General features: G+C 43.4%; 1 protein-coding gene across 1 annotated transcript in view; it reads left to right on the plus strand.

The window, feature by feature from the left end:
- The first annotated feature begins 243 nt into the window (after nt 1-243).
- ERICH1 (glutamate rich 1) overlaps nt 244-26,016 on the plus strand; it is a 63,240-nt gene continuing 37,467 nt past the window's right edge. Inside the window, exons 1-3 of the mRNA XM_083607410.1 lie at nt 244-384; nt 11,425-11,583; nt 19,396-19,530. Of these exons, the coding sequence (XP_083463536.1) occupies nt 360-384; nt 11,425-11,583; nt 19,396-19,530 (319 nt within the window). The 5' untranslated portion in view covers nt 244-359. The remainder of the gene's footprint in view (nt 385-11,424; nt 11,584-19,395; nt 19,531-26,016) is intronic.

The raw sequence follows: 26,016 nt of genomic DNA on the forward strand, positions 1-26,016 counted from the left end.
GCCCTCGAGGCGGAATTCTCACGCTCCGCGCAGGCGCGCGCGCGCTCTCTCCCGCCCCTCCCAGAAGGCGCGGCATGGCTCCGTCCCAGGCGCGGGCGGGTCAGACGGAGCGGGGGGTGGCCTGTTCCGCGATTCGAACGCCGGCTGCGTGTAGACCGCCCCGCTCCATGCGCCCCGGACCAATAGGGAGCCGGCTCCCCGATAGTGGCCACGCCCCTCAGCCAAAGAAGGAGGAAGCCGGAGGGCGGGGACGGGTTGTTCAAGGAAGCGGAGCGCGCTGAGCAGCTGCTGCTGCTGCTGCTTCTTCTTGCAAGGCGAGGGTTTTGCACGGGATTCTCCGCGCGCGCTGTCCGTGCAGGATGGCTCTCAGCAGGAGGACGGAAGGTGAGGGCCAGAGCACGGGAGGTGAAATGGCTGCATGTGCATGCAAGATGGGGAACAGGTTGTGGCCTCGGCTCCTAGGCAAGGGAGGTCTCTGGCTGGGTTATTGCTCCGAGGAGGGCGGTGGAGCCCTCGCCGTGTCTAGTTTTAAGTGGGGCCACCTTTGGGTGCGATTCCAGGAGTGGGGGGTGATGGTGGTTAGAGCTGCCGGCAGGCATGGGCTTCTAAAAGCTTGCCAGGGACTAAGGACGTTTGGGGGGGGGGGGGAGTCCCAGGAAGTCTCCAAGAAGCGATAGTGCGCGCGAGTGAGTGAGAGAGAATTCAAGCGGCTTGCAGGGACTCCCAACCTGCGATCGGCTGGCAAAGGAAACCGGCCGGGGGCTGACAGGTGAAAACCGGACTTCCGTGAATTTTTGCGAAGCTGCTGGGATTCCCAGGCAGTCCCGAGGCCCACCACCCACCCGTCTCTGTCGATGTTGGACTTGAGGAATTAGTTGGAAAATGGCTCGTGCAGATAGATATTAGATGCTGGTATCTAACACCTGTCAAACTAGCAAAAATGTATAGGACGAGTAGTAAAATCCAGTGGCGTAGCGTGGGTTGTCAGAACCCGGGGCAAGGCAAGTAATTTGCACCCCTAACCCGTGGATTTGCGCCCCCTAACCCGTGGATTTGCGCCCCCTAACCCCCAGATGTTGCGCCCGGTGCGGCCGGCCCCCCCTGCACCCCCCACGCTACGCCACTGGTAAAATCTGTTGGAAATGTAAAGAAAAGGATGGTGGTTTTTACCATATGTGGTGGACATGCGATAAAATGAAAGAGTTTTGGGAATTGATCTATAATGAATTTAAAAAGATGTTTAAATATACTTTCCCAAAAAAAGCCTGAAGAACTATTGCTAGGTTTGATAGGAGAGGATATTAAGAAGACGGACCAAAGATTATATATGTATGCTACGACGGCTGCCAGAGTTTTGATAGCCTCAAAGTGGAAAACACAGGAGATACCAACTGTAAAGGAGCGGCAGACAAAGTTGGTCGAGTTCGTGGAATTAGCAAAACTGACACATAGGATTCGCAGTCAGGAGGAAACAAAGTACCAAAAAGAATGGAGTAAATTTATGGTCTATATATGTGAGAAATGTAGAAATTTGAAGACGTTGGCAGTAATAATAATAATAATAATAATAATAATAATAATTTATTTGTACCCCGCCCATCTGGCTGGGTTTCCCCAGCCACTCTGGGCGGCTTCCAACAAAGATGAAAAATACACTAAAATGTCACATGTTAAAAACTTCCCTGAACAGGGCTGCCTTCAGATGTCTTCTGAATGTCAGGTAGTTGTTTCGCTTTGACATCTGATGGGAGGGCGTTCCACAGGGCGGGCGCCACTACCGAGAAGGCCCTCTGCCTGGTTCCCTGTAACTTGGCCTCTCGTAGTGAGGGAACCGCCAGACGGCCCTCGGAGCTGGACCTCAGTGTCCGGGCTGAACGACGGGGGAGGAGACGCTCCTTCAGATATACTGGACCGAGGCCGTTTAGGGCTTTAAAGGTCAGCACCAACACTTTGAATTGTGCTCGGAAACGTACTGGGAGCCAATGTAGGTCTTTCAATGTAGGCAGGACTGAAATAAATCTTATGTCATGGTTTAATTTTTTATTAAGGAACTGTGAATTAAGGATTGGAGTAAGAAAACCTGCGGAAGGGAAGGAGGGAAGTCAACGGCTCTACGGAGCATAAAGACAGATGTAAAAAGACTTGAAATATTTGTTTGTTGGTGTATTTGAAATGAAAACTTAATAAAAAAACATTTTTTTTAAAAAAAAAGGAAAATGGTTTGTGCAGTTGTTCGAGGGAAAGAACCTGAAAGAGTTCTGGGAAGCCTTTAAGCAAAAGGTGGACGTTGAGTGCTGAGAAAATGCTGTGCGTTGGTGGTCTTGGATGGAAGTCACATAGAATCAAGTTGGATGGGACCCTGAGGATCATCTAGTCCAGCTCCCTGGAATGCAGGAATGTGCAGCCAGGGTCCCGTATGGGGAAGTCTGTCTGTTGTTTCCTCATTTTCCAAATAATGCATCAAATGTTTTCAGAGATCTGTAAAAGTACCTGTCAAGGTGGAACTGGCATTCCAGCCGCAGGTGGGAAGCACCTTGGGATGAACTGGCCTGCATCTCCTGGAAATGGCAGCAAACCAGGATTCCATTAATAAAAGTCTGTTTACTAAACTGAGAGGACCGTTCCCAGAGTACTGTTGTTCTAACTTCTGGATTCATAATATGGAAGTATATAAAGAGTTGTGGTCCAGGAAGACAACCTGTGGACAGCCTGGGGAGACTGGGAGCGCTCCAGATGTAATGGACTCAGGAGCACAAATTGAAGTAGTTATATATTTGGGAAATGCATTCCTATAATTTGACAAAATTGGAGCATCAGTAATGAATATGAGGGCATTGCAGCATGAAGTGTAACCATTTTTTCTTGGTGGAGGTATTTATTTCCAGGCAGGTATGGGAGAGAAGCAAAACGCAGAGCATCATAGAACTGTGTGCATATGTGAGTGCTTGGCCATTATGGTGTTATGGTTGTCTGAACCATTGTGATTGCTAAGGATGGCCTACTTAGGGCCACACTATGTATTATGTTAAATGTGCAGCATGCAACTCCCAATGTCTTTTATTTACTCCTGCTCTGCCCTGCAGAGGACCTTAAGGTCCATGAATAACCATAGTTTAGAGGTCCCGGGCCCTAAGGAAATCAGACTATCCTCCACCAGGGCCAGGGCCTTTTCAATGATGCTTCCGACCTGGTGGAATGCTCTGTCCCATGAGACTAGGGCCCTTCAGGATTTAACCTCCTTCCACGGGGCCTGTAAGACAGAGCTATTCCGCCTGGCCTTTAATTTGAATTCAGCCTGATCTCCCCCCCCTTCTCTTCCCTCCCCCTCCCCTTTTATGAAGATTACGCACTCTGAGACCCCACAGCTAATTCTCCCCTGGCCTCCTTGCTGGGCCAAGTAGGACTAATTCAGCCAGCTAGCCCTGGTGATTATCTAATGTTTATTGGATGGATTTCCCCCAAATTGACGTTTGAACTTTGAATTTTATTGTTATTCATGCTTTTATACTGTATTTTATGCTGCTTCTATGTTGTATTACAATTAAGTGTTTTAAATTTGTTGTTAGCCGCCCTGAGCCCAGTTTTCTGAACCAGGAAGGACGGGGTATAAATAAAAATTTATTATTATTTTTAATTATTATTTATTATTATTATTATTATTTAATTACAGGTACTGTACAGGTAGCAGACTGTTCTTTGGGATCATAGTATGAGGGGAAGGGAGATCTAACACACACACACACACACACACACACACACACACTACAATCCTGGTGCAAATACACACGTTTGTTTGAAAAAGATATATATTTATTTTAAATTTTATGCAGAACACAGCTACAACAACAACAATAATAACAACAACAACAGCAAAAAACAAAACAAACTCACTTCCATCACAAATAGAGTCCAGCTTCTAAACACATACATCTATAAGGCATTGGGGGAGATGGGAACATTGGTGCCAGTAGGAGCTTTGGTTGTTGTTGTTGAGCATCATAGGGTTTTTTTGGGGGGGGTGTCATTAAACTCACAGCTGAGGGCACTAAGGTTGAAATTCCCTTCCCCTCATACTGCAGTTCCAGAGAACAAAAGTCATCCTCCCATACCTGTAATTAAATAAGCGAGGGAAGAACCCACACACATAATTGCATGCTGTGCATTTAGAATAATGTGTGGCTTGGATCAGGGTCTGCATTTTAAAACAAGGCTGGGGAAGTTTCTCCCAATTGTGTGGAGATGAAACTCAGAAGAAAAACACTGCACGATGTGAGATCAAAGATCTCATGGTGGCATTACAAATGGATGAAACTCAATGGTTAATCAGATCTCATGGTGGCATTACAAATGGATGAAACTCAATGGTTAATCATAGCTGGAGTAGACCCATTGAAATCAATAGACTGGACATGAGTAGGACTTAGGTGGCTATTGCCCATAGCTTTTTGGCTGGGAGGGGAGATACATTTTGGCTACACAGAAGTGTGTGCTTGTGATGGCTGTGTGCAAAAGAAGCTGTTCGTAATGTATTTACATATATCTGAAATTATTATCTTTTGTAGGCATTGAAAATAAACCAATTCTGGTAGATTACAAGGCTAGGTTTCCTGCAGTGTCCAAGTACTTCCATATCAACACGTCCCATCACACCTGGGGCAGTCCTAACCTTCATTGTGTCTTTCTGACGGTCAGATTCTTTCCTAGGCCACCAATGCTGCAGTCCAGTATCCCACCCCAAATGAGCTGGGTGGTGCGGAAGACTGACCTGACTATAGGGTCTCCTTTCAATGGTGCACCAGTAAAATAAAAATGCAGACCTGGCCCCAGATGAACCCCACCCAGGCTTGCCCAAATCCTCTGACTGCTTTCAGTATCTAGAACTGAAAGGAGATGGGCTGTTGTGACTCCTTAGCAGCTGCCAGCATCTCTGCCACAAATGCTTCTGACCCCAATATAGTATAGCTGCACTGTGCGTAAGGCTCAGAGGTACTTGGGTAAGAAAAAAGATGACAGCCTGTTGGACTGATGCTTTCTTTTTAGCACTGGTCTTACATTTGAGTTTGTATATATTTAAAGTGAAGTGAGAAGCTGGAAGTGAGAGCTGGACCATAAAGAAGGCTGATCGCCGAAGAATTGCTGCTTTTGAATTATGGTGCTGGAGGAGACTCTTGAGAGTCCCATGGACTGCAAGAAGATCAAACCTATCCATTCTTAAGGAAATCAGCCCTGAGTGCTCACTGGAAGGACAGATCCTGAAGCTGAGGCTCCAATACTTTGGACTCCTCATGAGAAGAGAAGACTCCCTGAAAAAGATCCTGATGTTGGGAAAGATGGAGGGCACAAGGAGAAGGGGATGACAGAGGACGAGATGGTTGGACAGTGTTCTCGAAGCTACCAGCATGGGTTTGACCAAACTGCGGGAGGCAGTGGAAGACAGGAGTGCCTGTCGTGCTCTGGTCCATGGGGTCATGAAGAGTCGAACACAACTAAACGACTAAACAACAACAACATATTTAAAAAGAAAATCCTGGCGTGTGGACCTTGACAGTTGCCCACCTATGCCAGGGGCTAATTCCGGGCCTGGTTTGAAGTATCTCTCTTTAAAAATAAAAATAATCATTTTTTATTAAAAGTTTTCAATGTAAAAAACAATAAAAGCCAAACCAACCTAGTTGGGGGGTGGGGAGCAAGAATAAGAAAAGGAAGAAAATAAAGAAGAGGAAAGAGAGAGAAAAGAACAGAATGTAAATACAGTGCCCTCTGTCACAATTATGTCTTAACCCTTATTCCACACACACACACACACACACACACACACACACACACAAAGTGAACCCTCCCAGCAATCACCTGGCAGCTTCCCCTTCTTCCCCCAGCCTCCCACCCTGGGAGATTCCCTCTCTCCTGTCCCTCAGACATGGCCCTTCATCTTCCGTCCATCACCTTTCTATGTATAAAAGGTAAAGGGAACCCTGACCATTAGGTCCAGTTGCGGACGACTCTGGGGTTGCAGCACTCATTTCGCTTTATTGGCCAAGGGAGCCAGCGTACAGCTTCCGGGTCATGTGGCCAGCATGACTAAGCCGCTTCTGGCAAACCAGAGCAGTGCACGGAAACGCCGTTTACCTTCCCGCTGGAGTGGTACCTATTTATCTACTTGCACTTTGACGTGCTTTAAAACTGCTAGGTTGGCAGGAGAATAAATACTGGCGCCTGCTGTTGGTCTCCTTTTGCCATTGCTCCTTTTCTGCCTACAATGTTGCTTTCCATATTTTGCACAGCCTTCAAACTTGTCTTGCAGTCAACAACACTCCTCATCATCATCATCATCACTTTTTTCCAAATCCTTTTCTTTGCAGAACCTTCCTATATCTTGATTGCTTTCAATTAAATTACATCCTTGATGCTGCATATTGTCAGAATGTCAGAATTGTTGTCTTGTTCTCTCCCCCTGCTGTCCCTTTATCTGAAAAAAGATTCCAGTGCCTTTTGTGTCTGTAAGAGAAGAAAGCTTGATAGGTTGATGTTGTTTTCCTCGCACGGCTTTTCTTTTAAGCACCATGTAATTTTGTAGAGGGATGCGGGTGGCGCTGTGGGTTAAACCATAGAGCCTAGGACTTGCCGATCAGAAGGTTGGCAGTTCGAATCCCCGTGATGGGGTGAGCTCCTGCCACCCTAGCAGTTCGAAAGCACAAAGTGCAAGTAGATAAATAGGTACTTCTCCAGCGGGAAGGTAAACGGCGTTTCCGTGCGCTGCTCTGGTTCGCCAGAAGCGGTTTAGTCATGCTGGCCACATGACCTGGAAGCTGTACGCCGGCTCCCTCAGCCAATAAAGCGAGATGAGAGCCACAACCCCAGAGTCGTCTGCAACTGGACCTAATGGTCAGGGGTCCCTTTACCTTTACCTAATTTTGTAGAGCATTGTTGATGTTGCTTTCTGTTTGCATATGAACAGGCAATGGACAAATATTTGAGTGATGCTTACAGGAAGTTCAGTACTAATATTTGTATGTCTCATGTAAAAGCACTTTGAGGGAGGAAAACCTTGTCCTGCATAATAGTAAATAAGCTATCCTATCTTGCGTTGCAGCTCCTATAATTTATGTGGTTGCACATCTTGCTCAATGAATGTAAGACAACTTTATTAATGCTAGGAAAACCTTTACTTTGGAGATTAGATGTTGACACAACTTGGTTTTTTTGAGATCTAGAGTTTTTGAGGTCTAGAGTCTTGCATAACCTGTTGCTCTGTTGATGTGTCCTTCCTTCTTCCTTACAATATTGCTGCTTCTTACCAGGGGCCTCCCCACACCCCACTGTAGGCTTTGTGTTGTAGAACTTGCATTTCCATCCTTGTAAAAACAAAACCCATGTTGCACAGCTTCCACCAAGCTGTTGGAAAACTTGGCCTCGTTTCCTGCGAGCCTCCTGTTTCGTGTGCGTTCTTCCTTGCCCAAATGGCTCCCTTTCTTTCCCCTTGCGAAATGCTTGTTGCCCTCACCAGGGCACCACTGTTGCTCATACATCGGGTACGTTGTGCGTTGGCGAGGCATTGTTCCCAGGGAAAGGCCTTGAACCTTTGCCTAGGGGAGGTGTTGGCACTATATGCAGGCTTCCTCCGTTCCATTGCCTATGTAGTTGGCGGACTGTGAATAGAACAGCAAGCCTTACCTCTGTGTCTTGACCTGGCATAAGAGTGGCTTTCTGTGGGTTGCTGCTGCTGCTTGGGGTTCAAACTTCTCTGTGTGAGGGGAGCCCTGCAGTTTCTGGCTTTATAAATTTGGCTGCCTCCTTATCCGACTGGGACCTTGCTTGCGTGTTGCTTGGGTGAATGGTAGGGTGATGTCATTGCAGTGTTCCTGCTGTCAGCTGCGTGCTGATTAGCACATTTGGTGTGTGGTTTGTATGGGTTATTAGCATAAGACATAGAAATGATGGTGTAGTTGCCAGGGGTGCAGTAACTTGTGGTGTGACTTGTTTTCACAGCTATTGTTTTGCATTCCAGATTGCTGCTGAGAGTCCATAGGATTGCAACTAAATGTACATTCAGATGCGGGGAATGCTGCGTTAGTTTTGCTGTTTATAATGCTAGTTCCTCTGTTTCCCCAGTTTCTAAGGTCCCTTTTATATACTGCATTACCAGCTGCATTAGGGAACTGCAGCTTTTTCATCGGCACCCCACCATGTCATGTTAAATTGCATCCACATCAGCCCTAGGTGTGGTGTGACACAACAGCAGGCATGTCATCCTTGTTGTTGTTGTTTTACTAATGAACAATTCCGTTTCCGTCATGATTCACTCATGAAAACAGAACTTTACTGCTCTAAATTTCATCATGGGAGTGACTTGGGAAGTGGGGGGGGGGGTGATCAATGAAAACCAAGGGAAAATTACAGCATAAAACTCCTGTGAATTTGTGGGTTAATGGATTTTTACTGGAAGCATATAGCACACAAATGAGTGCTAAACTTCCATTAGATTCCACAAGATTTCCAAAAGTGGATTTTTTACCTTGTATGCTATAATGTTATTGTTTTAGATGAATAAATTGTTTAAATTGTTATTAAGGAAATGATTATTTTTCTCTTTCCAATAAAGTACAGCAGAAAACGTTATCAATGCTGTCTTAATCCAGCCTACATTACACTGATGTTGGCCATGATGCAGGCTGTAAGAGTAGCCTTCAGGTGGTTCAATGTAAAAAGTCCAGAATTCCTCAGCAGTTTTTAATTTCCATAGTACAATACTTCTGCTGACCTTCCAAAGAAAATGGGCACGTTCTCTCTCATTTGCCCATCTTGCTTTTAATATGGAGAAGTCTCTGCCCCATTTATTTTTATTTTACAAAATTCCAATTTGAGAAAGGTTGCAGTGGCATTCATCAGGATATCAGTTCAGAGAATGCAAGCTGACTTGAGTTTCCAATTGAAATGTAATCTTCTCTCCTTTCAACCCTGCGTGTCCCAGGGTAGGTGTAACTATGTGTTCAGAATGGCCAAGTCTGCTTTCATTGCTGGCATTTTGTTCCTTTCCATGCTTGCAAATGCACACCCAGAGTGTATGCATTTCTAGCTCCTCCTGGCAGTGTGCTGAAGAATAATACACCGCTGAAAAGCAGACTGGGGGGGTTCCTTGTTTCTTATAAGCTGACATCTGATTCTGAAGCTGCCCTTTGGGTATGGGTGTGCGAGCAGGGATAGTTTTTCCATGGTCATTAAAAGGCCATTGATTTCTTTGCCATCTGATTTGATTAATGCAATGAACATTCGCAAGCTATCAAGTGGTTTGATACTCGGGTCACAACTCTGCACAAGCAGTCGTAAGTGTATGCATTGGTGAAAATGGGTTTCCTTGACTCTGCAAGAGTGCCCATGAAACACAAGCACAACTGATCCCATAAAAACTGTTCTAATAGGGAATTTCCAAATGAAGTAATTTTCATTTCCACCTTGTGGTTCCCTGCTGCAGCCTCCAAACATGAGATAGTATGTCAACTTCATAGCATGTAAGAGAAGTAACTGAAGATCAGTTGTCAACAGGGTGGATAAAAATCAATGATAAAAAAAGTGATTTTTAAAAATTTAAATCGGATTTTTAAAATTTAAATTGGATTTTTTAAAATAAAATGCTTTTGGACGAAAAATCATTCTAAATATGGTTTTCTATTTAAGTTACTTTAGAGTCCAAAGGCTATTCATCAGGAAATAAGGATTTGTTTTAAGTTTTTCATGTGTGCTAAAACTCAGTCTGAGTTTTTTTAAAAAAAATAAATTGTTTAACCACACCAGTTAACAAACATGGATACATATGCTGTAATGTTATTGTTTTAGTTAAATAAATTGTTTAAATTGTTAAATTGTCCAATAAAGTACAGCAGAAAAGTTGTCCAAATATAACTTATTAATCCTCACAATAATTTCATAATTATCGGTCTATGTATATCTAATAGTATAGCCAAATCAGTAATTTTTATATGACTGTAAAAAACCTACTCTGAAAATTTATTATTCCAAAATTAAAACTTTCATCTGGTTGTAAATATTAAGAGTATACCAGCAAGAATGAGTCTTTCTGTAAAAAAAAAAAAAAAGATTTAAATCAAGTCTTACTGACAAGTGATTTAAATTGTTATTTAAATTGTTTTGATTTAAATCAAATCCACCCTGGTTGTCAACAATGATTTCGTATACATTTTATGTAAACGTAGATGTGCCACTTTTCCACCTTGCTATTAGATCACAAAGGAGTTTGGAGGGTAAACACTGCTTTTCCTGTAACCACCAAAACTAATTTCTTTCAATGTTTCCTCTTTCTAACAACATAAATTGGGTCTTCTTTACATTGTTTCTTGTAAGAGTAAAATTGTTTTGCTTTAATAGTTGTTGAGAACCAAGACTCTAGTGAATATGCACTGGACAGATTTAGACTCTGATTCTGTTGTGTCGCCTCCTACCTTTTTATTAGACATTGGATTTCAGCTGGGATGAACTTCAAGCCGCAAATGATCATACCTTGACATTTAATGAAACCAAAATGACCCACAAAGGCGTATCAGCTTCCAGCACAAATATGATTTAGTACTAAGTGCACAGGAATTTTGCAGGAACAGCTGTACTTTAATAATAATAATAATAATAATAATAATAATAATAATAATAATAAAATTTATTATTTATACCCCGCCCATCTGGCTGGGTTTCCCCAGCCACTCTGGGCAGCTTCCAACAAAATATTAAAATACAATAACCTGCATTTAGGTTGAAACAAAAACTGAGATGTAGTGACTTTAAAAAAAAATATCCTGAAGGACACCTGGAACTTTGTGAGCAACATGTATGTAGACTCCAATCATGGGATGAGCTAAGTGCTACCATGGTTGGAGGTAGTTGCTCAGTGGCTTTCTATTTCCATACTTCAGGGTTGGTTTTTTTAATAAGATAAAATAAGGTAAAGTCCAGCCGAAATCAATGAAGCACTTTAAATGAGCAGAGCACGAACTATTTATTGAGCACTGTAAAGGTCATCCCTAAATTTTCTCCCTAGCCAGAGCTTCTTGAATAGAGAGTGGAAAGAAGCAAACAGATGTGGCTTCATTCTTCACTTAGTCTGCAATTTAATGCACTTATGTAATTGCTTCTTGTGGAAATGGAAAAGCAGGGGTCTAATTTTCTCCATATGCGTTCTGCACTACGATCATGTCATATTGTTTGGGAACAGATTCCGGTGATAGCTTTGGCTGGAGCATCGGGCAACAGCGCTCCAATTTCACCTCAAAGCGTAACCTCAATTTTTGCCATGCTATCTCCCCACCCCCATTATTAATTTTTATTGAAGTTTGTGACATGGTTGTAGTGCAAGAAGTTCAGGCCTTCTATCTGAAATACCAACTGTAATGGATAAACTTTATTTCTTATTTCTTTTAGTGTTCAGAAAGAAGGTATTGGAGAGGCTTTTTCCTACTCCTGTTGCATCTGGTGTGGTTTCTTCAAGTGCAGAGAGCGGCACTGCTCCCAGAAGTCCAGTTTCGGAGCAAGGAGGTCCTGAGAGTACCACAATTTTGCAGCGACACTCCAGTGTACCAGGTATAATATAGCTTGCAGATCGGGAGAACCTGTGAACTTAACATTGGGAAATCTGTTGGACAACTGTCCAACAGGGAGGTGTTGCACAAAGTGAAATCCAGTGATGTGTATTGTACTTAGTTGCATAACAACAACAACAACAACAACAACAACATATTATTTTATTTATTTATTTATTTATTTATTTATTTATTTATTTATACCCTGCCCAACTGGTTGGGTTTCCCCAGCCACTCAGGGCAGTTTCCAACAAAATATTAAGAATACTATAAAGCATCAAACATTAACAACTTCCCTAAACAGGGCTGCCTTCAGATGTTTTCTAAAGCTCAGGTAGTTGCTTATTTCCTTGACATCTGATGGGAGGGCGTTCCACAGGGCGGGCGCCACTACCGAGAAGGCCCTCTGCATTCTTGCAATAAAGAGACGCCGCTACAAAGGCCATTTCTTTCCAGAGGCGTTACAAGGAAAGCGTTAACAGGTACATACACTGTTCAGAAAGATGGAAGTGTATTGCCCTGGGTTAAAGTAACCTGGCATGTTAGCGGAAGCTAGCACAATGGGTTTTCCCCCGCCTCCCACTGCAACCCACCCCCTTCCCAAATCTGCTCCGGAGGGCCAGGAGAACCCCCCAGAACAGTTTGTGGTAGAGAGGAGAGGGAAGAGCCTTTCATCTGGCCAGCTGAAATGTTTGTGCTGTTGGGAAGGATCAGAAGAGAACCAGTGTGGCATAATGGTTGGAGTGTTAGACTAGGACTTGGGAGAGCAGGATTAGAATCCCCACTTGGCCGTGAAGCTCACTGGGTGTCCTTGGACCAGTCACCATCTCTTAGCCTAATCTACCTTATAGGGTTGTTTTGGGGATGAAATGGGTAGGAGGAGAACCACATACACCACCTTGAGATGGAAGATAAAAGGTGGTATATAAAGGTAAAGGGACCCCTGACCATTAGGTCCAGTCGTGGCCAACTGGGGTTGTGGCGCTCATCTCACTTTATTGGCTGAGGGAGCCGGCGTACAGCTTCCAGGTCATGTGGCCAGCATGCTTAAGCCGCTTCTGGCAAACCAGAGCAGCGCACGGAAACGCCGTTTACCTTCCAGCCGGAGCGGTACCTATTTATCTACTTGCACTTTGAGGTGCTTTCGAACTGCTAGGTTGGCAGGAGCAGGGACCGAGCAATGGGAGCTAACCCTGTTGCGGGGATTCGAACTGCCGACCTTCTAATCAGCAAGTCCTAGGCTCTGTGGTTTAACCCACAGCGCCACCCGCGTCCCTGGTATGTAAAGGTAATATAAAAAAATAAAATTGAATTCCTCCCTAAGTCTTAAAAGTTCAACCACAATCTGCCTAATTGCAAAACAAATGTCACCTTTGATGACTTGTCACAGTCTCAAAGTGCTGGTAAAGAGCCACTCAGGAATTGCTCTCTCTAGAATTCAGCTAAGAAAAACTGGCACATGAATGTTGATTTCACATCCAGGTTGGCCATTCTCCGAGCACAGCTGCTTCTTGGAGTATAGGCTACACTCCATGGTATGGCCCATGAACTGCTGGAAGCATTGTGTCAAATTTGTTTGATGTTTCAAGGTTTTCAGGTTGTAACCCTTGGGTGTTAACCATAGTTCAGTGTTCCAGGAATAATCTCACAGATTGGTTGTTAGCCGCCCTGAGCCCGGTCTTGGCTGGGGAGGGCAGGGTATAAATAAAATTTATTATTGTTGTTGTTGTTATTATTATCTGAGGTGGGGTCATACAGACCATGTTTAAGCACGGCTGTTGGGTTCAGACATAATGCCAAAACATAATTTAAAAAGCCACTACTAGTAATCCAACAGCAAATGAAGGGTTCACATCATGGTTGCTGCTGGAAAATAAACCATAGTTGGCCTGCTAGGCTCAGGTCAGGCATTACTCCAAACCAAACTCTGGCTAAACACAACATAGCTTAATATTACATATGAGCTAAGCCAATGTGGTAGTCATTGGTACAACCATTTGAACTCATTAACACAAGCCATTCAAATGTGTATTTTAAATACAGTGATATTTTATATATACGTACTTTCTGTTCACTAACCCTTCCCAAGGAGATGAAACCACAGAATTCATGTGCTTCCTGAGCATCTCCAATATCTAAGAATGTAGTTTTTAATAAAGAGAGAACATACTTCCTATTCTCTCTAATTGCATTCTTGGTGAACTCTTTATGAAACAGAATACCGTTTAGTGGCTTTTTACTTAACACTTTATTAGAGTTGTACATCAAGTAAGCTGAACGCAGACACCCCTGAGTTCAATGGGTTGCACCACATTTAACCCCTTGACTCATCCAGTGCAGAGTTAAATTTCCGATTAACTTAGTTTCAGCTAAATTTTTAGCTTTAATGTGGACTCGTGATCCATGTTAATGTTGCAGTAGCTTAGCATGAATTCTGTTCATATTTCCAAAAGCTCATGGCAGAAGATGCACATTTGGATAGGAGGATGCTGGTCTTGACTGAAAAGGTCCTAGCAACATCCTCTTAGAAGCTTGGGAAAGAGGGTACTTTAAAGCACTTAAAAATAAATAAATAAATAAACCCATGCAAAGCAAGACATGCAAACCCCCAAATTAACAATCTCAGAAAATTAGAATATTAAATGAAATCAGCAAAACAAGGACTGCAAATAGATTCTCTATGGGGTTCAGGTCAGGCGAGTTTGCCAGCCAACCAGTCAGCATCTCCATAAAGCTCATCTGTGGAAGGAAATATGAAGTGCTCCAAAATCTCCTGGTAGACGGCTGCGTTGACCCTGGACTTAATGAAGCACAGTGGACCAACAGCAGCTGATGACATGGCTCCCCAAATCTCTTTTCTGATGAGAGCAGCTTTTGCATCCCATTTGGAAACCAAGGACCCAGAGTCTGGAGGAAGAATGGGGAGGCACACAATGCCTGATGCTTGAAGTCCAGTGTGAAGTTTCCACAGTCTGTGTTGATTTGGGTAGCCATGTCATCAGCTGCTGTTGGTCCACTGTGCTTTATGGGGATGCTGACTTCATTTTCCAGCAGGGAAATGTGTGTGCGTCCTATGGGGCGAATGCAGGCATTTGCTGAAGCCTGGAGAGCGAGAGGGGTCGGTGCGCACCAACCCCTCTCGCGCTCCAGGCTTTGCACAGATCTCTGCAAGCCGTGGGAGCCCGCGGCGGGCTCCCGCGGCTTGCGGAGAGTTGCCTGTTCTGGGGGCTGGGGTCGGGGGAGGCTCGGGCTTCCCCTGCCCCAGCCCCGCGCCTGGGGGGGGGGGGGAAATAAATTTTCCCCCTTTATTTCCCTCCAAAAAAACTAGGTGCGCCTTATGGGACGGTGCGTCCTATAGGGCGAAAAATACGGTACTTTGATTGATTGGCCAGCAAACTCGCCTGACCTGAACCCCATAGAGAATCTATGGGTCATTGCTAAGAAAAAGATGAGAGACATGAGACCAAGCAATTCAGAAGAGCTGAAGGATGCTTTTGAAGCTTCCTGGTTTTCCATAACACCTCAGCAATGCCACAGGCTGATAGCATCCATGCCATGCTGCATTGAGGCAGTAATTGATACAAAATGGGCCCAAACCAAGTACTGAGTACATATGCGTGCTTCTACTTCTACAAGGTCCAATATTTCTCTATTTGCATCCTTGTTTTGCTGATTTCATTTAATATTCTAATTTTCTGAGATTGTTAATTTGGGGTTTTCATCAGTTGTACGCCATGATCATCACAATTATAACAAATAAAGGCTTGACATATCTTGCTTTGCATGTCATGAGTCTATCTCATATATTAGTTTCACCTTTTAAGTTGAATTACTGAAATAAATGAACTTTTCCACAATATTCTAATTTTTCGAGTTTCACCTGTACATTTGACAATTGTAGGGAAGAATCCAGTCAGCAAACTAGGGAAGCTTTTGATTCCCCCCCCCCATGTCAACTGATTCTCCCCCACAAATGGTCTCTGCTCCTTCATTCATGTGGCCGCGCAAATTCCAATTTCAAAGCACAAGACTGTAAACATATACAAAGACTTATAAATGTATATGTCACATTGGTAGTGAAGGCGGTACTCTCCTTTTCCATACAACTTGGGAGTATTTTTCATGATAAATCTCTAGGAGGGAGAACTGTAATTTTTTATTATTGGATATCCTGTCATTCAAAATTACCAGGAAACAGAAATCTCTTGTTACACAAATAATAAGAAATGGTATATGTCTCGCAAGAGTGGCATATTTATTGCTGGAACCAATAACCCAATGCCGCAATAAATCTTGATTTTAGCATGACCTTTCTGATTCAATGTAGGCGCATCTTCCTAAGTTACGTTTACATGAATTGATTATGTAAGTGCATAAATACCTTTTTCTTTTTACTACTTCAGCAGTACTGTTGTCTTAGACCTGGATAATGTTTGCATGCATTTTAGCACGCCTCTACTAGAAGCGTCCAAAGTTTCCCTGATTCCAAAGACTTGAGTATCAGTGATATATTGGCATACAAGGCAAACCTCCTCTATACATATTCATAAGGAATTTTGGCAGCACAATAATGGAATAAACAACTTTTCAGACTGATTAAAACAATTCGTTTTAGCGGTTAATTACTGTGGCAAGAAAGAGCAACGGACTGTAATTACTACATTGCAGAGCAGACTATGACATTTTAAATACCTTTCAATCAAGAATTTGTTTACTGGTGACTGATTTTATGATAACTATCAATGTGATTGTTGATTATTCATAATGTTCTGAGGCCATTATGTTTTTTCATCTGGATCCACAAACTGTTCTTTTTAATTTTGTCTCTGTTTCGACATCTTATCTCTTCCCCAATGCCTTCAGAAGGTTTTCTCTAGAAACCCAAAATGACCATTACAGTTGGGCTTTCTCTTCATTTGGCATCTACAATGGAGTGGAATAAATTGTTGCCCAACACACACACACACACACACACCCTCAAATCTTCTGAAACTAGATAACAACAATACAGTGTTCTGGGTTTTGTTTTGTTTTTGTATTCTGAAGACCCATATCAAATTGTTCCTATGAAGGTGTGTTTGGCTTGTGACGTATCCAAAGAAGTTCAGATAAAGTCAGCATGCCCTTACTTACTGGGATAAGGCGATACTAACAGTCTGTGAATGTAAGTGTAGACAGGTGAATAAAACCACATTTCACAAAAATGTGGAGAGGAGAGAGGGCTTGCCTGCAATAACTTCTTTGACAGCCTGTTCAACTTAAGCTTAACATATAATCATTAGAAGTTTAGAGTTGGAAGATACCTCCGAGGGTCATCTAGTCCAACCTCATGCAGTGCAGGAATCCTGCCCACAGTTGCTGACCTTTTTTTGTCAAATTCACACACACACAAAATGAAGTTTTTGAGCTACTTTTAAGCCAAATCACCATTTTAGCGATTTCCGTCCAGAGACTGCTTCCGAATGCAGTATTCCGGATATGTCTGGGAAATTACGGACGTATGGCAACCCTAATATATGTGCTAGAAACCTTGTTTCTGAAAATAAGTAAATGGCTTTCTCTGATTTCAAAGCAGAAGCCCCTTGGATATCATGAGGGAAGCAAGAGCCACCTTAAGCCTTCATTAATAGTTTAGGAGAGTAATTATTAAATGCGTGCCCATGAGAAACAAGTTAAAAAAGTGGAATCCTTTGCATGTTTTACTTGGAAGCAAGTCTTTCTATTCAGAAGGAGTTACTGCGAGTATCTTCTCATCCTTCTAGAGGCTGCCCACTGTTTCTCTGCATGTTTCATTGCTCTGGCTGTTTCTAACAGGGCCAGAACAGGCATCTGGTCAGGTGACTTTTGTCTTGTAGCCTCAGGCCAAAGAGAGGAGGAACCAACGCAGAGAGTGGATTGAAATGTAGCAGGCCACAGCCTTATCAGGGATGGCTTCACAGACAGGTTGGCATGGCAAAGATCCAGCTTCTAACAACCCACCTAGCAAGAGACACAGCGATAATGCCTTCCCTCTGGAAAGGTCCGTCCAGAACAGTGAACCCTACGGAAACATGGAGAACGGGACCCTTTGAGAGCGGGGAATGTTTATACATCAACATTTTCTTGTACAAGAGCTTCAGTAAGGGTATACCTAGGCTACTAGAAATCTTGCAAATGCAGAACTTGTATCTCCCCAAAACCTTTTGCAGTTCTGTTTTTGAACGAACTTTCTGCAGGGAAAGGAGCCTGCCTTAAAAAAACGCCTCCAGCGGAGTCTAACACCCTTTAACTTTCGCGTTTGCTTCTCATTAATTCCAGCGCTTGATTTAACACCTCATTATTAATCAACAGTGATAGGAGAAATTGGATCCAAGGCTTGGCAGTTTGAGGGATTTAGCATGAATTTAGGGAAATGAATTTACTTGAATAGTTTCAATTAATTTTGCCTTGATGTCTTGTCTTTTTCAGACTGCATGATTAATCAGTTTGTATATCTTGGGCTGCATTTATTTCTGTTTTCCATTCACGACCTCTAAAAGAGTTGGGTTTAGACAATGCGAGGCGCAGGGCGGAGCTGGTATTTTGATGCTGTCAGAAACAAATAGGCAGCGGTGATGAGATGAGCACAAGGAATTCAGTCTCCTGAACCCTGTGAAATGTCCTAATTTCTTCTGCTGAACAAAAGAAATTAAGATGTCTCGTCAAGATCTATGGGAGGCCCTGCTCCGTGAAGTCTGCAATGTTCACAGAAAGCTGACATGACCTCATGAAAGCAATCGTTGTGGGAGCAGCTGTTCCCTCAGCTCTGTTCGGTTTCTCAATAGCTATAGATTTAATGGCACAACTGAATTTTGGTGAGTGTGGCCAAATTCTATTAAAGCTGTCTCATTAAGATGCTTTTCAGAAGTGTACTGTAACTTCTTTGGAGTGGGGTTCCTTATGTTCCTTTCATCCACTCTGCAAGGTGATTTGTGAGAGAATTGCTGTCTTTATTAATGCGCACCATAGATCAGAGCAGCATTTAAGCGTAATTATTTTTTGCAGTAGCATTCCCAGCAACGTTTATCAAATTTCATGGAAAACCAGAGACACACTGGGCTGCAGATCAGGTGCTGCAGTTGATAAGATGTAGCTTTTGGCTGTATCCGCACTGATGCAGCCTTAGTGACCATATCCATGTGTTCATGTAGGTCCCCTCCTCCTTTTTCCTTTCTTTTAATTTTTATTCCAGCTTGAAAGAACAGAGAAAAAGCATATACAGAAATAAACATAAAAATTCAAGCATTTTAAAACATGTTTTAAAAAACAATACGTAAAGAAGAGAAGAAGAAAAAGGGAAGATAAAAATTCATCTATCAGCTTAAAAAAACTGATGTAAAATTCTTACTTCATAATAACATCCAACTTTTCTACTTAGCATAAGCCAACCTTTTTCACAGTCTTCGAACCCTGTTTGTGTAGTTCTGACAAGGTAAGTGGGAAAGTTCATGACAGTTCTGCGAAATTGTTCACATGAAAAAGCACAGCCATAATCAGTTGGTGTACATTTCATTAGTCAGGTACCTCAACGTTTCTTAAAGATGATAAACGATAAACTGATACCGTGAGTCGCCCCCACCCTGCCCCCAGGATTCTTTTAACTGGGCCCCACTGGCACCACTGGTGAAGCAGATTTGTTGTTTTTATTCACATGGAACAATTTGTCAGTCCACCTGCTTCAGTCTGTGTAGCTTCTTCCTGCGGATGAGGGCAGCCAAACCAATTTTCCCTTATTTTTGTCTCTGCAAGAGCAGTGCAGCCAACTTGAATAAACAGTTTTGTTGTTATCTTCTAGGTGAAAAGCGTGTGAGTCTGCCTCCAAGGAAAATGTACACAGTGAATCCACCCCCCGGAGATTATGTACCAGCTGCTAATAGCGAACCCAGCAATGGCAGCTCTGAGAGTGATGACAGTGATGCCAGTACTCCAGGTGAGACATTTTTCTTGACCGGTGCGCCCCTCCCCACCCCCGAGGTCATTGTTTAAAGCTGAAAGTTACAGGTGAATGGTAAATTTATTCCCAAAAGTCCCTTTACCTTGTTTTATGCATTTCTTTGTTGCTCTTAGGCATAATAAGGTGGTGCTGCCTTAATTCTTCTCCAGTCCTAATGCTTCAGTTGAGTAAATCCCATTATTAATGTTATACCTAGAATCTTTATTCATGTTAATCGGTGCTGTTTTTCTAGAAAAAGAGGTGCTGGATGACTCACCACGAACGCCTCTTTTGTTCTCTTATAATGGCAATGGCGCCCACCTGAAAGGTACCAGAACTGAGTTCCGGCTGGGGAAAAAATGCCCTGATGTTAACTAAGGTGGGAAGCATACCTACCATTGACGTTACTAAACTGTGGATCAGGCTTCAAATATATATTTATATATGGAGGAACGGGGTTTCAGGGTCTATGAATGGGGCACACTTTGGTATTTCAGATTTCAGCAGTGCCCTGCACAAGGCCAAAATTTGGCGTCCCACACCTTGGCCCTGTGGGTTAAACCACAGAGCCTAGGACTTGCTGATCAGAAGGTCGGCGGTTCGAATCCCCGCGACGGGGTGAGCTCCCGTTGCTCGGTCCCTGCTCCTGCCAACCTAGCAGTTCAAAAGCACGTCAAAGTGCAAGTAGATAAATAGGTACCACTCCGGCAGGAAGGTAAACGGTGTTAGTCATGCTGGCCACATGACCCAGAAGCTGTATGCCGGCTCCCTTGGCCAATAAAGCGAGATGAGCGCCGCAAGCCCAGAGTCGGCCATGACTGGACCTAATGGTCAGGGGTCCCTTTACCTTTACCTACCTTCCATCCTGCTCAATTCTCTATGTCACATGCGGCAATCCCCTAGGCTCCTCCTCTGCTCCAAAGTACTAGAGAGCATGAATATGGTATATGATTTAACTCCATAGGTGCCTTCTGCTGAGCCAGGGGGCTTGAACATTAAGGGGATTGAACCTTAGACCTACTACACGCAGCACAGATACTTTGGAGTGACATATGTCATATCTTTATGTGAACTATGCTGCTGTCACATAGAAAGGATTTCCTAGTAATACTAAGCAGTTTAAGTTGTGGGCATTTGTATTAAGTGGGCTGATTTAAAGAGCAGCAATAGGAGAATGCAATAGGTTGTTTCCCACTCCTTGTCAGATTGTTGTTCATTTTATGAATTTCTCGGTGCATGAGAAATTCATAAAACGAATAGCTTGCATCAAAGAACAGCTGGATGCACTCGGAACACCCACTTATTTTCCATTGAAACCAATGAATTTTATATTTTATATATATATTTTAAAATGTGCATAGCAGCCACTTCCTCCAATTCAGGAATTGTTTGTGGACGGCAAGTGAATTTGCATGGAGTTCTTCTATCCATAAGAATAGCTTTGTTTATTGAAAGGAAGGGAAACAGCATGAGATTGCATGCATTGGCGAGGCCTGTCAGTTGAAATGAACTGGGGCTGCCAATACTTCAGTACACCAAGCAACAGTGGAGCTGGGGAAATGTAACATGGCATTGGGACTGCCACATGGGGAAGATCATAAGTGACGCACGTTTGAGGCAAGTGCATTTTCAGTCCGTAAATCTAAGCTGCGTTGGCAAAAGTGTGGCGTCCAAATTTTTTTTGGCGTATTTAAGAATTACAGATACAGACAAATTTATCAGTAGCAAAATATGGCAGGATCAGGCTGAGGATGCCAAACATTTCTGTATCCCATTATTCCTTTCCCCTGTTACTTGGGCAGGTGTTTTATAGCCTAGGCAGAATGAAAAGTGATTCATGGCAAGCTTGTCTAGCCGGAGACGGAAGAAGAAAAGGACCAATAAAGTATAGCTAGGTGACTGTATTTCAGTATAGATCTTCATTCGTCTGTGCATTTTTTCTATATGCTTTCAAGCTTCCCCGCTTTTTTTAGGATAAATATTGCACTTCTCTACTCCGTTTGGCTCTAGCTTTATTAGCCATGCATCCTTGTGAGTGGACAAGGTTATAATTAAGGGTACTTAGAGCTAAAAAGCCTTGGTTTTATTTATTTCTATTTCAGTTTTGGCATGGAGCCTGTGTTTGGTACAGCTTTTAATTCATAACCTATAGCTGCTCCTCTTTCTGTGGTCTTTCTTTTTCTGCCAAGCTGAAGTCTAGCGTCCCAAAACTGTTCTTCTCTGTTCCACTTTTGCCATTGCAAGCTATCCATGATCTGCCCCCTTTTGGCCCTGCATAGTATCCATGATGGGCCACAGGTGGCGCTGTGGGTTAAACCACAGTGCCTAGGACTTGCCAATCAGAAGGTCGGCGGTTCGAATCCCCGCGACGGGGTGAGCTCCCATTGTTTGGTCCCTGCTCCTGCCCACCTAGCAGTTCAAAAGCATGTCAAAGTGCAAGTAGATAAATAGGTACCGCTCCGGCAGGAAGGTAAACGGCGTTTCCGTGCGCTGCTCTGGTTCGCCAGAAGTGGCTTAGTCATGCTGGCCACATGACCTGGAAGCTGTCTGTGGACAAACGCCGGCTCCCTCGGCCTATAGAGCGAGATGAGCGTGCAACCCCAGAGTCGTCCACAACTGGACCTATCTGTCAGGGGGTACCTTTACCTTAGTATCCATGATCCAGGTGAAATTTCCTGTCAGTGACATGCAGCTGTCATTTATCAGGTTTATTGCTCTTAACTGGGTGGTATATTTCTGACTAGTGTTGTTGCACCTGGGTTCTAATTTGCATGGTTGACAGAAGCATGAGGTGTTTGCACTTCATCTCCTGTTCCTCTTCTCTGTTTCCCATCATCAGTTTGTCCAAAGGCACTCCTCCGTTGCATCGTACATTTTGCAGAATGTCATTTATTACAGCAGGATTACACAATTTGATCAGTATAATTAGGGGCACCATGCACAAGATGTTAGGTTGACCTTATTGGCAGGTCACTTTTGAACCATTGTTTGAAGCAGATGGTGGTTTAATGCAAACAAGCAGAGTGCTCTTGCACGTTCTTCAAAGTTTCCCGCAGTGTTCCTCCCTTGCTTGCAGACAAAAGAAGCCACAGTCTGGCTTGCTATGTCATCAAGACCTGGGCTCATTTGTTTCTTCCAAACAAGCCACAAGCAGTAACCAAGGTTTTTTCTTGGCTTATCTCCTGGGGGCGGGGTGGGGGGTGGGGTGGGAGAACCAAGCCCAGGTCTGGATGACACAACAACTCTTGCTTGCTTAGTCCACCAAGGTAGGAGTGTGGCATACTTTTGAGCAACTTCCTGCTGCTCTCACATGAAACCAATGTTCATTAAAAACAATGTTTTAGGCTTCAGTGTGACTTGCAAAATGGGCTACTATGAAGCTAGAATATTTATTTGTGAAAGCTGCCTTTCGCTAAATTTTCAGACACTAAACTGAAAAATTTGGCAATAGCTTCTTAAAAAAGAAACCTTGAAAAGTGCTCGGCTAGACTGCGGGAAATGATCTTACCATTTAAGGAACTTGGAAAAATTTTTGTTTAGTCATGTCCGACTCTTCGTGACCCCATGGACCAGAGCATGCCAGGCACTCCTGTCTTCCACTGCCTTCCGCAGTTTGGTCAAACTCATGTTGGTAGCTTTGAGAACACTGTCCAACCATCTCGTCCTCTGTCGTCCCCTTCTCCTTGTGCCCTCCATCTTTCCCAACATCAGGGTCTTTTCCAGGGAGTCCTCTCTTCTCATGAGGTGGCCAAAGTATTGGAGCCTCAGCTTCAGGATGTGTGCTTCCAGTGAGCACTCAGGGCTGATTTCCTTAAGAATGGATACGTTTGATCTTCTTGCGGTCCATGGGACTCTCAAGAGTCTCCTCCAGCACCCTAATTCAAAAGCATCAATAGCATCAATTCTTCGGCGATCAGCCTTCTTTATGGTCCAGCTCTCACTTCCATACATCACTATTGGGAAAACCATAGCTTTAACTATAGGACCTTTGTTGGCACGGTGATGTCTCTGCTTTTTAAGATGCTGTCTAGGTTTGTCATCGCTTTTCTCCCAAGAAGCAGGCGTGTTTTAATTTCGTGACTGCTGTCACCATCTGCAGTGATCATGGAGCCCAAGAAAGTAAAATCTCTCACTGCTTCCATTTCTTCCCCTTCTATTTGCCAGGATGTGATGGGCCCAGTGGCCATGATGTTAGGGGTTTTTTTTTTGAAAAAATAGAGGTTTCTAAATGACATGGATTCAACAAGCATGAAGTTGGAAGAAACCTTGTAAGAACTTTTTCAATGAATTATTTGCTTTGAAAGCATCCTTCCCCATCCCCCACCCCAAACATTTTGAATAAGTAAGTTGATGGTTTTGACAAGGACATTAATGTAGTGCTAATTTTGAGCCACAGATAAGCTATCATCCATCAAATGCCGGTACCTAAATCAATAATGTGGTTGCTTCAAGCTGTTTAAACTTGAACTCTGGCTGTTCCCAAAGTATTTTTGTGGTTATCTATTTACTTAAGAACACTTCTGTAGGATAAGCTCCTTAAGGCACACCATCTGGCTTATAAAGGAACAAAGAGTGAAAGCTTTTGACAGGGAACTAGCATTAATCATGTTTGTTCTTTGTTGTGATGTCACAACACAGCACTTCTTATTAGTAATAATAACACTTTTGAGACTAAGAATTCATGCTGCAAGTTGTAATCTGAAGCTGCATTTGTGCTTAATTGTTAGACTAATATATAATTATCACTACTGTATGATGGGGGGGGAAGGCTTACTTGGATTTTAACCTTGTTTCCCTATTGCAAAACGTTGGTGTTTGTGCTATCTCTTAATGCTGCTCCTTCACAGTCAGAGACAGTAATATTTCTGAATACCGGTTGCTGAAAACCACAGGAGGGGAGAGTGTTCTTGTTCTTGGGTCTTGCTTGCAGGTTCCCCGTTGATATCTGATTGGCTACTATGAGAACATGATGCTGGACTAGATGGGCCACTGGTCAGATCAAGCAGGCTCTTATGTTCTTGTGTCTAACTGATGCCTTCAGTAGCCACATTGATTTGCTAGATTCTTTATTCTGCAGGACAAAGGCCTCTGAACCTAAATCCATAACATGCAAAGACAATGGGTGATAGTCCAGCTAAGTCATACTTGGAGTTAGTTGGCATCCATCTGTCTTGAAATACAAAGGAGTGCATCTCTGGAGGTGAAGTCAAACCTCTGCATTGCAGCCCCAAAGTGACCTCCCTGGGTTGCAAGCCTGGGCAATGTGTATGGAGGTCCTGGACTGCCCAGATGGCAAGACACACCCACTTGGCCTCGCTGATGTGGTCCAAAGGAAAGCAGAACGATGTTTGGCACCAGCTTGGCTGCAGGAGTTGTACAGGGATACGTTGGGTACCTCCCAACAGGTGATGGTGATAATTGGTTGTGTATTGAAGTGACGCTTACATTCTTAAACTAGGTTTTTTTTAAAAAATCAACAAACTTGAATCTCTCTTGCAGAGACCAGAAAACCCTCAGGTATTTGATGCAAGAGTGACTTCCGCATGTTGCAATATGAGGGCAAGGCCATGTTGGCTCACTTCTTGATATTTCATAACTCTGCATATTTATGCACCAAGATACAGTGGTGCCCCGCAAGATGAATGCCTCGCAAGACGGAAAACCCGCTAGACGAAAGGGTTTTCCGTTTTGGAGGTGCTTCGCAAAACAAATTTCCTATGGGCTTGCTTCCCAGGACGAAAATGTCTTGCGAGTTCCTGCGGGTTTTTTTTCCTTTTCCCCCCCTTTTTCCCAAGCCGCTAAGCCGCTTATCAGCTGATCCGCTAAGCCGCTAAGCCGCTTAACAGCTGATCCGCTAAGCCGCTAACGGGCTTGCTTCACAAGATGAAAAAACCGCAAGACGAAGAGACTCACGGAACGGATTCTTTTCGTCTTGCGAGGCACCACTGTACTTAAATCTATTTCATGTTCTTAATCCACATCTAGGTTTGACAATGATAAAGTCATTGCATATATTTTTCTTTTTTCGCAATTTATGGGTTTTTCTCCCCTCCCTCCCAGGCAAGGGGGGTGGTATTGTTGCTGCAGCCTCCATATTTCTGGAATGTCACCTCTAGCCTCATACAAGGTGGACTTCACTGCAGATTTGCTTCTATTTTCACTTGCAGTTTATAACACTGTCATACCTAAGATCATTTTGGGGCAATGCATACAAGCACTTCCAACCCAAACATGGAAGAGCTTGCATGTGTGGTGGTTGGTTGCGTGTGTTGTGTTTTTCCCCCCAGCACACTAGGGTTTAGCTGAATCATACAAAGTAAGGGAAAATAAAATGCTTCTGAACTTGGAATACCTTTTCATGTACCACAGAGTAACCATGGTAACCACATATCTAGCATCTCTTGTCAATACCTTTGCCTATTAGCTGGGCATGAAAACTTCCACTGTTAAACATCCTTAGATGACTGAGACTGGTTTTCAGAT

This window comes from Podarcis filfolensis (genome assembly GCF_964270895.1).
Source record: "Podarcis filfolensis genome assembly, chromosome: 3".
NCBI lineage: Eukaryota > Metazoa > Chordata > Lepidosauria > Squamata > Lacertidae > Podarcis > Podarcis filfolensis.